This window comes from Clinocottus analis, unplaced genomic scaffold, assembly GCF_023055335.1.
Source record: "Clinocottus analis isolate CAN_PGR_092001 unplaced genomic scaffold, fCliAna1.0.p SCAF_5, whole genome shotgun sequence".
Lineage (NCBI taxonomy): Eukaryota > Metazoa > Chordata > Actinopteri > Perciformes > Cottidae > Clinocottus > Clinocottus analis.
Window position 1 is genome coordinate 3,898,917 of NW_027176207.1, and position 12,814 is coordinate 3,911,730.

At 43.6% G+C, this 12,814-nt stretch overlaps 1 protein-coding gene across 1 annotated transcript; it reads left to right on the forward strand.

Annotated features, from left to right (window-relative positions):
• The first annotated feature begins 3,162 nt into the window (after window positions 1-3,162).
• On the forward strand, window positions 3,163-11,515 carry LOC137802779 (vacuolar protein sorting-associated protein 26B-like). Its single transcript, XM_068600900.1, has 6 exons — window positions 3,163-3,495; window positions 5,105-5,261; window positions 6,238-6,402; window positions 6,505-6,680; window positions 6,771-6,913; window positions 8,019-11,515. The coding sequence occupies exons 1-6, from the start codon at window positions 3,273-3,275 to the stop codon at window positions 8,154-8,156; spliced, it is 1,002 nt and encodes a 333-aa protein (XP_068457001.1). The 5' UTR covers window positions 3,163-3,272; the 3' UTR covers window positions 8,157-11,515.
• The last annotated feature ends 1,299 nt before the right edge of the window (window positions 11,516-12,814 follow it).

Genomic DNA, 12,814 nt, shown 5'->3' on the forward strand with positions numbered 1-12,814 from the left:
CTGGAGACATTATTTGTGTTTGCTTTTCATGCCAAGTGAGGACTTGTGCGTCTTGTGCGCCTCATTTCTCACCGCCGGTCACAGATCTATGAAAGTCCATCAACTGTCCCTCTGGCGGCATCTTTGTTGAACTAAAGCCTTCAATCTATTGGTGGGAGTTAAGCCGTTTCCACTTTCTACGCTGAAAAGGGTCTTCTTGCTCCTCTGTGGTAACGGTGCCAACTGGCAGCGAGTCCCAGGATAAAGAGCATTAGAATCAATGAGCTCAGCGTGCGGGTGATTTACTGTAGAGCGCTGCAGAGCCAGTGGAGACTGATTTAAAAAAAAAGAAAAGCCAGGAGAGCTTGAGTCACCTGTTTGGTTGAACGTGGGATAAAAAAAAAAACATCTTGTGGATCTGAGGAATCTTCTAAGATTATTACATGGAGGACATTTAGTTGGACACAGGTTTTGGAAGCTGACTATTATGGTCTATTTGACTCCAAATGGAGCATAATTTACTAAATGATCATCATGCTGTATTGAAGAAGACTTGAAACTAGAGATTAAGACATAAACTCATGTTAAAATGTTTACTGAGGGAATAAATCAAGAGAGAAGTAGAGCCATTTTCTCATAGACTTCTATACAACCAGTGGAGTAGCCCCCCTAGTGGCCATTAGGAATAATGCAGCTTTTAACACACTTCTGCAGTGGCTTCACTTTTCAGAACCAGCGGTTGCCGCCTTGTAAAAAAAAATATAAAAGGGAATTTAGCATACATCTATTTCTAATCTGTTAACAAGAAAACCCGGCATGGTGCCCTTTAATCCTGAAATGTTAATACCAAGGATTACTTTCACTTGGTCAAGCATCTTTCTGGATGCAGCTCTGACTTTCCAGAACACAAAAATTGACATGTTTACATCACAATTCACCAGCTGAACGATTTCATTTTTTTGAACCACAGACATTGAGTATTTATTTTTTGTGTGCATGATGCCTTAATTACTTTACTCGAGGCGACAGGAAATAACCGAGGAGAGAGGTGAGAAACGAAGGCCTCCGGCAGGACAGGACTCATGGGTTCAGACAGATTGTTGTTAAAGGAAAATATCTCAGTGCTTCACATTCAGTGGTGCTTATCTTCAGTATGACACTGATGTACCACATCACTGGGGCCTCAGCGCTGCCTCTTAAACTGTCACCATGTCCTCTAGAAACGTATCTTAAAAGGTCTGAGCAATTGAAAGTTGCTGATTTCGTACATTTGCCGGCAATTCTGCAAGGCCCGCTGGATAGGATTTCTTCTTGTCGCGCTTGAAAAAGAGAGAAAAGCAGCATCTGTGGGACGCCCCACTGAGAAACACCCGCTATTTAGTTCTAATTCTAATTCTAGTAGACATTATAGACACGTTCCAGTTGTTCTGTCCATGGCTGCAGTGAACAAACGGAGCAGTGAGGAGGGGAAGAGACGCGAGCAAATCACACTCGACAGAAGGATGAGGCCTATTTAGGAAAATATCACAGCGTGAATGTGATGGGGTGACACATTGACAAGATATTTGTCCGCATCAGAGCGGAGCTCCAGCTGCCCCCGCTGCTCCCGACCACACACAAACCCACATTTGGTTCTAAAGCTCGACGGGCCGCGCTTGTTAAAAGTTTGCAGTCATTTGTCCAAACGCGGGGAGAGGAGTTGTTAGAATTTCACCACACGACACTCAGATGTTCCAGCGGGCTGCTGACGGACAAGTTCAGATTCTTATTTTCTTCTTTCCCTTCGCTGTCTCAAAAGTGAGTCATTGTTATGAAGGAAACGTCGCTGCGACTTGGTTCGTACAAGATAAAAGCCCCGGGGGGGAGACAATTAACTGTTGTCAAAGGAGGACCGTTATAATCTTTTTTCACAAGTCACCAGAACTAATTACACAGTTAAGAGAATCTGCTCCCGCAGGATTCTTGTAATGAGCTGAAGTGACACACTTCACTTCAGTGCATATGTCAGTATTCACGCTACCTGCTATTTACCAGGGCATAAAAAGAGTTGGTATTTCCCAATACACTCCATATAAAAGGCAGAGGATGCCAACAATACCAGGAGGTTTGCAGTATGCAAGCCAGCACGCTTTTCTGGGCGTTGCGAAACCCACAATCCTTTGCGCAGCAGGTATATGAGCGAAAAGGGTCAAAGGTCAAGGTGCAACGTTATGAGGAAGTAGTATGTTCCAGTTGAATGCATACGGCACGCGACCGTGCGTACCTTGTGGGAGCAGCTGCAGTGTGCTCTAAGAGTAAAAATAAAAAGTATACGCGTTTTGGAACGCAGCTTAAGTTTCTGAGCTGAAGTGCAAGCGGGCAATTTAATAATCGTGGAAACAGACGGTTAGTTGGGTGGAGTTAGAGAGGATGCAGTTTGCCAGATGTAAAGTGGATGAAATATGACAATTCACTTAAATGTTTGTCGCTATCTGATAACTACAAACAACTATTTATATAGGAGTGAAAATTGGCTTTGGGAAGTATACGTCTGTGCCACTTATGCAAGTGGGAAAAGAAAATGGGAAAAACTGTCAAAGTTTAACTCTGTCAAATGTTTGTGAAACATGAGGACCAAATGGTGTTGACTTTGACTAATGTTATAGCATATTTGGTGCTTATGTTTTGCTCATGCTTTGATGGCAACGCTGCACTGTTTGTCAGTGGAGACCTTTTAAAGTTTCAAAAAGCAGTGTTTATAATATGGGGGAGGATTTATTTTGGTATGGAAATGATAAAAATACTACACAATGGCATAGAATATCAGGGATGCAAAAAGCCCTCACTGAAGAGGAACTCAATATATCGGTCTTCTGTTGTTGTAGAACTCTGCCCTCTAGTGGTGCAGCGCCGCCATCACAGGACTGTTGTTTGACAGCCCGGGTTTCTTCCGCCTGTTGATACTGCGCCAAAAATGTGCAGACATACTGTAGAAAAGTTACCAGTATTTCAAAATGCCGCATTTACCAATGTACAGTCCCGTGAAGCGAACACAGAGATTATAATTTATATCAAACGTTTTCAAAAGAAAAGAAAGAAAACAAATAACCTCGTTTGATAAATACGGTTTTCCTTCACGTGACATACCCGCGCATGCGCACTCAACCGGTTGTAACTCGAAATATTCAATAATCTGGGAAGCAGTTTATGCGCTGGACGTCTCTTAGAGGAACGAGCACAAACTCCAGTGTTTTACAGGAACAAGAGGGCCGTGTCTCAGTCGGACCCGGTGACAGCGCGACCCACCAGCAGCGATGAGCTTCTTTGGCTTTGGTCAAAGTGCGGACATCGATGTAGTTCTGAATGACGCCGAAACGAGAAAGAAAGCGGAGCATAAAAGCGAAGACGGCAGGAAGGACAAGTATTTTCTCTTCTACGACGGGGAGACGGTGTCGGGGAAAGTCAATGTGACGCTCAAGTACCCGGGGAAGAGGCTCGAGCACAACGGCGTCAAGATCGAGTTTATCGGCCAGATAGGTGAGCGGCTTGCGGGCCTGCGCTTTTTTTTTCGCACGCAGAGCCCGCCGAGAGAAGTAGCCAAAGTATTGTGGGGAGATGTCGGGAAGCTAGCTACAGGCGGCGAGGCGCGCGAGCAAACCCCCGCACGGTGTGTCTTAAACGGGGAGCGCGTGAACACTTCGGCCCGCTGTCGTAACAAGTGGCAGTTTGAGAAGTGGCAGGTCTCGTGACAGATGTGGGTGCAAGCTAACGTCAGCTGACACATCAGCTATTGGCTAGCTGTCTCGTTGACCTTTGACCCTTGTTTAGTTGTTTTTATTCTTTATTCAAAACGTGGAGCTGCTCTGTCAGATTACATACTTTCATGCAATACAAGCTAGTTTACGGCTACACACAGTGCAACTAGTAGCATGTTGACAGTACAAGTTGCTGTTAGCTTGAACACTGATGACGCAAACCACATACAAAAACAACGTTTTTAATAAATGAATACTATTCAGATAAAAATGTTATATTTTTATACTCCACGACACTAATTTGACAGCTATGGCGACTTTGCACTTTAATCTTTTACAAACCAAACACATTAGGAATTTTTAAAAATGTAGTTTGTTGTAGTTTAAACTGAACAGCTGCACATACAAATGCTGTTCAGTGCATGAGTCATAAAAAACCCAGTAAGAATATTATATATATATATATATATATATATATATATATATATATATATATATGTATATATATATGTATGTATATATATATATGTATATATATATGTATGTATATATATATATATATATATGTATGTATATATATATGTATGTATGTACATTTAGCATTGCCAGGTGTCGTACCATTCAGCTGCATAATGAGTAGTACTACTTTTGTTGTGCTACTGAAAGTACATTTTAAAAGAAATACTTCTGTTCCCTTTACATATGCAATATTTTGAATGCAGAACAGTTGCTGGTGATTGAGTGTCTTAACATTAGGGTTAGGGTTAGTATTCCTGTGTAAACCAATCTGAATACTCTACCATGTGAGATCATTCACCTTCAGGGCTCAACAGTAAGGGTGACAACTACTTGCTCAGGGCCAGCTAGATAACTACTACTACTACTACTGCTGCTACTCGTGGCCCGCTAGATAAAGGAAAACTCCTACTTTCAGTCAATCTGCAGCTTGTTTCCCTTCTTAAAGCTTCATCCTTGGTCGTGCTTTACAGTGCGGGGTGCTGAGTTTAGCTGAGTGTGCAGCAGCAGTCGGGAGTTCCTCTTGCTTTGTCCCTGAGAGCACTTATGCAACTTGACATTTTTCATCAGTGTTGCAAACCCTCCCTCTTTCTGTCAACTGCACATTTCTCCCTAAGTAAAAAAGAAGCAGAAGTACTTTGGATCAGGAGTACAAGAGCAAAACGGTGGCCTCTTGTTGGTGTAGATCATATGGTGGACACACCACAGAGCTCCTGTGATGGCCATTTGTCCATTAGTACTTTAGGTAAAATTCAGCCGTCGGTTAAAGTCGTGACTGATTGAGCGCCGACTAAAAAACGAGTGCAAACTCCTCATCACCCTGTAAGAACGTGGTCCTGTGCAGCCTCCTGATGCTGTTACTGTGTCTTCTACAGAGCTGTACTACGACAGAGGGAACCACCACGAGTTTGTGTCCCTCGTGAAGGACTTGGCTCGGCCAGGGGAGCTGACGCAGTCCCAGACGTTTGACTTTGAGTTCACACACGTGGAGAAACCCTACGAGTCTTACACCGGCCAGAACGTCAAACTACGGTAAGCTCGGCTGTGCATGGATTGTTTCCATCGGCTGATACAACTTTTCACATATAGAAACGACATAATCTTCTCAACAATTCACTTTGTTTTCATGCTTTTACAGCGCACCATGTGCTGCAGTCCATCCTAATATCAGCACCCTGTTGGAATCCACAAAGGATTTAGCATCAAGTTGTGAGAGGCCAACAGATTTCAAACCCCTGATGTTAAAATACTTGTGGTTGTTGGAATGTAACATGCACAATAGTCTGACATGCTGGGAAATACACATATTCTCTTTTTGCCAAAGTTGGATGAGAAGAATATTAACAACTTCTATTGTGTTTGTCATGTGAAGGATCATTTTTGTTCTTATTAGTTTTTTTTTGGTATTAATCTAACCTTTGGCATGAAACTTATTTCCCCGTAAAGGTTAAGTTTTCCTCTAATATGGTTGACTGGGTGCTCGACAATGACCCACTGTAAAGAGAATACACCTTTTTGAGAACGACATGGCCTTTCTTGTGGCTCAACGTATCAAGTTTATCGTTCTGACTTTCATCCATCCAGCATCTCCTGCTTGTTGTGTGTTGAGCTGCACAGCCTCACTGGTTTTTGTGTTGCATAACAGGGCTCAGCACGAACTGCCAGTTTACAGCTGTTGTCATGAGTTTCACCAGATCCCCCACCAATGAATCCAGCAAGTCGCTGGTTGCTCATTCGTCCTTTTTTTTACAATTTATTCCAACTTGAGAGAAATATGAAATTGTCCGTTTGTCTAGTTGAGCTGGTGTGACAATGACGCAAAAGCAAACAGCCATCGTGTGTTGTCTGGTTCTGACTGCAGCATTTAAATATTCCTATTTGTTTGTTTGCTATCCGTAAAAAAAAGTGGTTGCCACTAATGGCAGCCAGAGGCCAAGTGTCGAGCCCTTCATACAGCCGACTTGTAGTGTCCTGTTTCATAGCCATGTGACCTTTCTTTGTCCTCCAGTTACTTTCTGAGGGCGACAGTCAGCCGGCGACTGAATGACATCAGCAAAGAGCTGGACATCGTGGTGCACACACTCAGCAGCTACCCCGAGCTCAACTCCTCCATCAAGATGGAAGTGGGGATCGAGGACTGTCTGCACATCGAGTTTGAGTACAACAAATCCAAGTATGAATGAGTTCCTTCTTTCCTTCTCTCCGATCCGAAGTGCCCCGTCCGTTCAAGCGTTTCCTTTTGACAGATGTCACCGTTTCCTTTTTGTTCTCCCAGGTATCACCTCAAAGATGTGATCGTGGGGAAGATTTACTTCCTGCTGGTGAGAATCAAGATCAAACACATGGAGATTGACATCATCAAGCGGGAGACGACCGGCACGGGGCCGAACGTCTACCACGAGAACGACACCATAGCGAAGTATGAGATCATGGACGGTGCGCCGGTCAGAGGTAAGGACGAGGCCCCTGGCGGCTCGTGAACGGCGTCTCTCCACTGCGAGTCCGTCTGTCCCACACTGTGTCCGCCTTCTTGTGCCGCAGGAGAGTCCATCCCCATCAGGCTGTTCCTGGCGGGCTACGAGATGACGCCCACCATGAGGGACATCAACAAGAAGTTCTCTGTGCGGTACTACCTCAACCTGGTCCTCATCGATGAGGAGGAGAGGCGCTATTTCAAACAGCAGGTAGGGCTTCATGCTGCCTGGAAGTGTGTTGGAGTCCTGCTGTTTAGGTTCCTAAACAACACAGATTTATTCTGTGTTTGGTCCTAGTGACTAGTATTGTCTTGTCGCTCTTTAAACTTCCATGTACTGATGTCCGGACACTTTGGCTGTCCAAAGTTTAAGAGGATAAACCCTATGATGTCACCGCAGCCGGGCTCGAGGCTGCATTAGAAACATTGAATTTGAAACAAATGGGCAGTTAGGAAGGAGGCAGGAGGGCTCTAACCAAAGACACCGTTGAATTGCATTGTGGGAAGCGTAGGATATGGCAGGACTAAAACCGCCATCTCTGCTGCTTTAATTCTTCTTTTTTTTCTTCTTCTTCTTTTTGACACGATGCGCTGAACCAATGCGCTGAAGTATACATTTGATCTGTTGAGTATCGGATAAAAAAAATATACCTTACTGTACTGTAGTTCAAATTATATTCAGGTGTGACAAAAAACAGTACTGTGCTGTTCTGCTAAGCCGAAGTTTGCATTGTTTTGAACATATTATTTATCCATATGTTCACGTATAAAGACCACAAAAAGAAAATGACGCTGTCTGTAACTACTAGATTCCTGTAAGGGAATTACTGGAACAGCATTTGTATAGGAATGATGTTCAAAGCTTTTTGATCTAAGAGATTATAAAATATTCTTGTACTTTGATCCCGTATTATACAACTTTAGACTGGAATAAGACGTGATAGCCAGCTGGTTAGCATCGACTTGTCAGGAGCACTTTTCATGGACAGTGAAGGTGCTTAGTTACCCGTTTAGACTTTCCCAATTATACACCAAAACATGGTAAAATACTAAAGTTACTCTTTAACATTTTACAATAAAGGGCCTGCAGGTAGTAGAGCCAGCAGACAGCATGGACCACGAGGTCAATCAGTCATCGAAGTGAATATGTTCTCATTCAGCTCCTCTCATGGGTGTAATTCTGTCAAGTAATCTCATGAATTAGGCCCATTTGTTCATGATGTTCCCTCAGTCCCAGTCCCCAGCAGGTTGGATGTGAGTCGTCACCATGGAGACGGTCCCCTCCTGTATGTCATTCGTCTCGTGTCGTGTTGCAGGAGATCACCCTGTGGAGGAAAGGCGACATCGTGAGGAAGAGTATGTCTCACCAGGCCATCATCGCCTCGCAGCGCTTCGAAGGCTCCTCCAACCCGGAGAAGACCCAGACCCAGAGCAACGAAGAGGACGACAGCTAAAGCCCAGCATGCACCTCACCCAGCGCGCTGTGAGTGCCGCAGCGAACGCCACGCGGAAGCTGTCGGCCAGTTCTGAATGTGTTTTTTCAGGATGTGTGTGTGTGTGTGTGTGTGTGTGTGTGTGTGTGTGTGTGTGTGTGAGTGTGAGTGAGAGAAAAGAGGCTTTGAAATATGACTGTGTCAAGGGAACAAACAGTCCAACTCAGACTGTAGTTGCAAGTAATTCTGTTTGTTTTAATCACCTTGAAGTACCAGCTGGGTGAAGTTTTCCACATCAAGACTGATTGCAAACTGCACAAATCTACTTTGAAGTGCTTAATTAAACCTTCATGGCATTTATAATACAGTTCAGTGAGGCAAACTTCACCCAATAGATGCACTTAAATATAATGTACAAATACTGGACGACCAATCTGTGTGTGTGCGTGCGTGTGTGTGGATGTACAGTATGAGAGCAACCACGGGTGTATTTCTAACAATCTTTCCTTCTAATTACTTACTCGGCTGGAAGAAACGGTAGGTTTCTAAAAAAACGTGGGTGAATAATAGAACTTACAGTACATCTCTGTACGTCTCCTCAGAAGACTGTGACGTTTATTCAAACTCCACTGCCACGCCCCTCTCATTTGCTTCTAATAAAAAAAATTAGCAACGACAGAAAAAAACAAGTAAAAGACTTTCAAAAGGCTCCGCATTTACATGTTTGTATCAGAAAACGCATCAAATATTTTCATACATTCCTAGGCGCTTATCAGAAATAGGCATGACTCTAGAGTATTTATTTTTGAACAAAGTTCTAAATCTTTGAACCACGACCGTGGCACTTATCTTCCATCACTATGGCCGCCTCCATCAGTTAGAAGCTCTGCTCCCTCGTTTGCACTATCGATCTCATTCTGCTTCTTTTCTTTTTGTTTCCTGGTCTCCAACACGGACAGTATTGCGCCTGTGATTAGGGAAAAAGGCTACGTAGATGCGCTCCACTCCTGCCTCTTAAAGGGACCCCCCAAAAGCAAAGACGCATACTTTACCCTCCTACCTTGTTGTGCCATTTATCAATCTAGATTGTTTCTGGCACTCCTGGTGCTAAAATTGGCAAAACAATAATACAAGGTCGTGGTTTATCTTGAGTAACCAGGCTGACTCACACCTAAACCATCTAGATTCATAAATCGATGGACAGGTCAGAGGACCAATAGGTATTTTTGATGTTGATGTCCCCATAATGAGCTGACGGGACTGCCAGTCCTGTGTGGTTAGTTAGCTTTGTGCCTCCAGGTTTATTGCCAAACCGTTACAGTGTGATACTAGAGGGCTGCTGCGCCCTCCCTTTGCCATTTAGACTGCGCTCATCACTTTTCATGACATAAATAATGGGTTTAGTGCCAAAAAGGCTTCAACGTTAAAGCGAAAAACAAGATGCATCTCTGTCATATTGAGTCCCAAACTCGTTTTTTTGTTTTGTTTTGTTGTTGCTCGTGGTTAGTGAGAGCAGATAATTGACATCCTGCTACATTCCTCCTCTGTATTCTGGAGTTGAACCCCAGCACCCCGCCGGTCCTCCCCTCCTTCACCCCGGCCTGCTTGACAAGCTCTCGCTTCGCAAAATAGATCTATCACTGTGTCCACCTTAACGTTTGAGACCTCTTTTATATTCCATACGTTTAGCGGCAGAGGAAGGTCAGCTTTTAGCATGCTGCTGTTGTGCTGGAGCGACAGGTGGACAGACTGCTGTTGGGGTGACTGCTGGAATAGAGGATGCTGATATGAGCCGACTCGACACTTTTATTTTTGATTCCTGGAGCCTCAAGGTTTCCCTTCATCAGAGATTCTCCCTTTAGCATCTTAATAATGGTGGCAGAATTTAGTCCACAATCTCTTCTCAACTTGATTTGCATTAAGGGATTGTCCAAAAATGATCTGGGTTCGGGGGTAAAGTTTAGGGCGCTGCCTTTCCCTTCGCAAAAAAACGACCATACTCTCCGTTGCTAACATCTGAGCTCAACCTGGATTTCATTTAAAGCCTAATGTGTTAATAGCTCAGTCTTTTTCTTCTTTTTTTTGTTGGTACAGCCCTAATCCAGATTTCTCGTGAAACATATCAAACTGTGCTCTCTGTTTCCTGAGCCCGTAGTCCCACTGTCACTGTTTTAGCGGGTGGGAGGCAGCTCTGTGGAGTCTTTCAGGTTCAGGTTGGCTTGTGCCTATGCATGATGATGATATTTTCACATTTCTGCTTGCATCCAGAGCCCTGGGAGAGATGTTGTCTGAACGTTTATCTAGAGAGATGAGGTTTAACCCCTACTAACTATAAGACCCACATCTCCTGACAGCTTAGGGACTCCTCGACTTGGACATGAACCGTCCTTTCTGATCCGTGGTGCGCACAAACTGATGTAACAATGACGATGAAGTGAAATACAGATAGTGGGGGATGGGGAAAATCCGATCATACTTTTCTTACAGTCCCGAAGTTGTAGCGACTGCATTGGGCATCATGTCCGGCGTCCATCATGTTTGCTGTGGCCTCCATCTATACAATATCACTTCTGTAAAATCTGTTGAAGAGTAAAAGAAAAAGAGTATGACTCAAGAAACCCCAAACCAAGTTTATTTTTCCATTGTTCTCATATAGAGTGCTGCAGAAGTGAGTCAGCCATTTTTTTTTTTTCTTCTTGCACTTCTGGTTACCTTGTCTCAAAGTCTGTGTTTTTTTTCTGTGTTTTTGTTTAGATGCCTGAAATAATGTCTGTGGTTAAAACAAGCTAAAGAGATTTTTTGTTTTGTTTTGTTCTACAACATAAAATACGTCGGTAAATCCCCCATCTTGGTGAATTCTGAAGCTTTGACGTGTCTTAAAGAGGTGGTTGTTCACAGGAGGCCAATGAGGAGCACGAGTCCTCCTCTGTCTTGGTGGCGGTTCCTTCATAGTCTTCATCTGACGTTAGCTTTTTACTTCTGGTCACGCTTCACGTCTGTTTGAGCTTATTTCCTGCTTTTTGTGGCGGGAACCCAGTGTGACGCTGACTTCCTGGTGGGCCTCCATCCCTGCTTCACTCTGATGTGGCTGTGATTGTAATTGTAGCAGCGCTGGTACAGACACACAGCAACCAAACTAACCCAGTTTGTGAAGTGAGACCGAAACAGGAAAGAATGATGACATGTACAGTGTAAATGCACAATGTAAATGCAACCCTCCTCCGCTTTTTGTTTATTTTCATGTCATATATGATCTCCCTGTCTATAAATGTGGATTTTAATCATTTTATATATTCCTGTTTTACTTTGAATTAAAAGGGAGTAACTGAAAAACGCACAAGGCCCCCGGCTCCGTTCTCTCTCACTAACATGCCACGGTGGCAGTCACAAGGTTGTGTTTTTGCATGTTTTTCCGCCTATAAACCACAAAGATTCAACAAACCTTACATTTTTACTAGATTAAAAAACAATCTAGGGTTTGTTTGATTGTCATGAGACAAAATATGTTTTTATAATTCCTACTGCTTTCAAATGCCAACAGAAAGTATTCACATGCTTTGGAGAAAATTTTGTTCAAAAGAGAATTCAGCCTAAATGTTGCTAGAGAGAGCTGTTGATGGTCATTTCATTTTTACATTCTCATGGAGAAAAGCAAGTCCTGTCTCCATAAATGTTTCAATAGACATGGAACAAACAACTTTAAATCTACATCTACTGTGATCTTTAGGATATTATAAATGTTAAAAAGTGTCATTTCAAATTAATCAAACTTGTCTGAATTGTGAAAATTAAAAGCCTCGTGATTGACCTCAATAAAATGCCCCATCAGGCCATGCAGTCTCCTCCCTGTGTGGAACAGATGCTGTCACTAGAGGGCAGGTTTGGATCAAATGTCCTCGTGAACTAGAGCCCATCTGGGAAAAGAAGGAAGTCATTAGGTTGATCTGTGTTATTTTAGGTAACGCCAAATTCAATACGTCTATATTCATTAATCACCAATGGCAATTAGTTATGAGCAGCTTGTGTACAGAGAAACACAGGGACACAAACAAACAAATACACCAAGGACATAAAATGTGGATTAAACATCTATGAATTCTGACAGTTAAAAAATAAAGCAATGGAGCATTTAAATGTCTGTTTGCAGGTGATTTTTCCAAAATGCTGCTTTCCAGGATTCACTGGCTATAAAACGAGTTCAGGTGTAGCAGGAACGAGAGGTTTTCTAGACTATTGTACCGAGTGATGACCTGCAAAACCACCCGCTGAATAGATGTGATGAGTGTGCCCTCCTCTCAGAAGGTCTCCTAAAGAAAAAGAAAGATGAGAACAAGTTCCTGAGTGAATCCAGGGGGGAGCTGATCAGAAGAAGTATGGCGGGAGGAGAGAGTCTCAACCAGAGAGTAGATGAACTCACTTTGAGTCAATTGCCTTCAGCCCAGGACGGACGTGCCTGGAGGTGCAGAGGCAGCCAATGAGGGAGTGTCCTCTGTGGGAGAAGGTGTTGGAGATTGCATGATGAGTGTCTGGGGCCAACACCTCCTCCGTCCCCGCTGGGTCTCTGTTGGCCCCAAGGGGGCTACCACAGTGGAGGTTGGGCTAACACTAGCAGCGTTCATTACAGAGGCCATAGACTTGTCTCATTGAAGAGCCCACGGAGACCAGAAGCCACGGAGGGG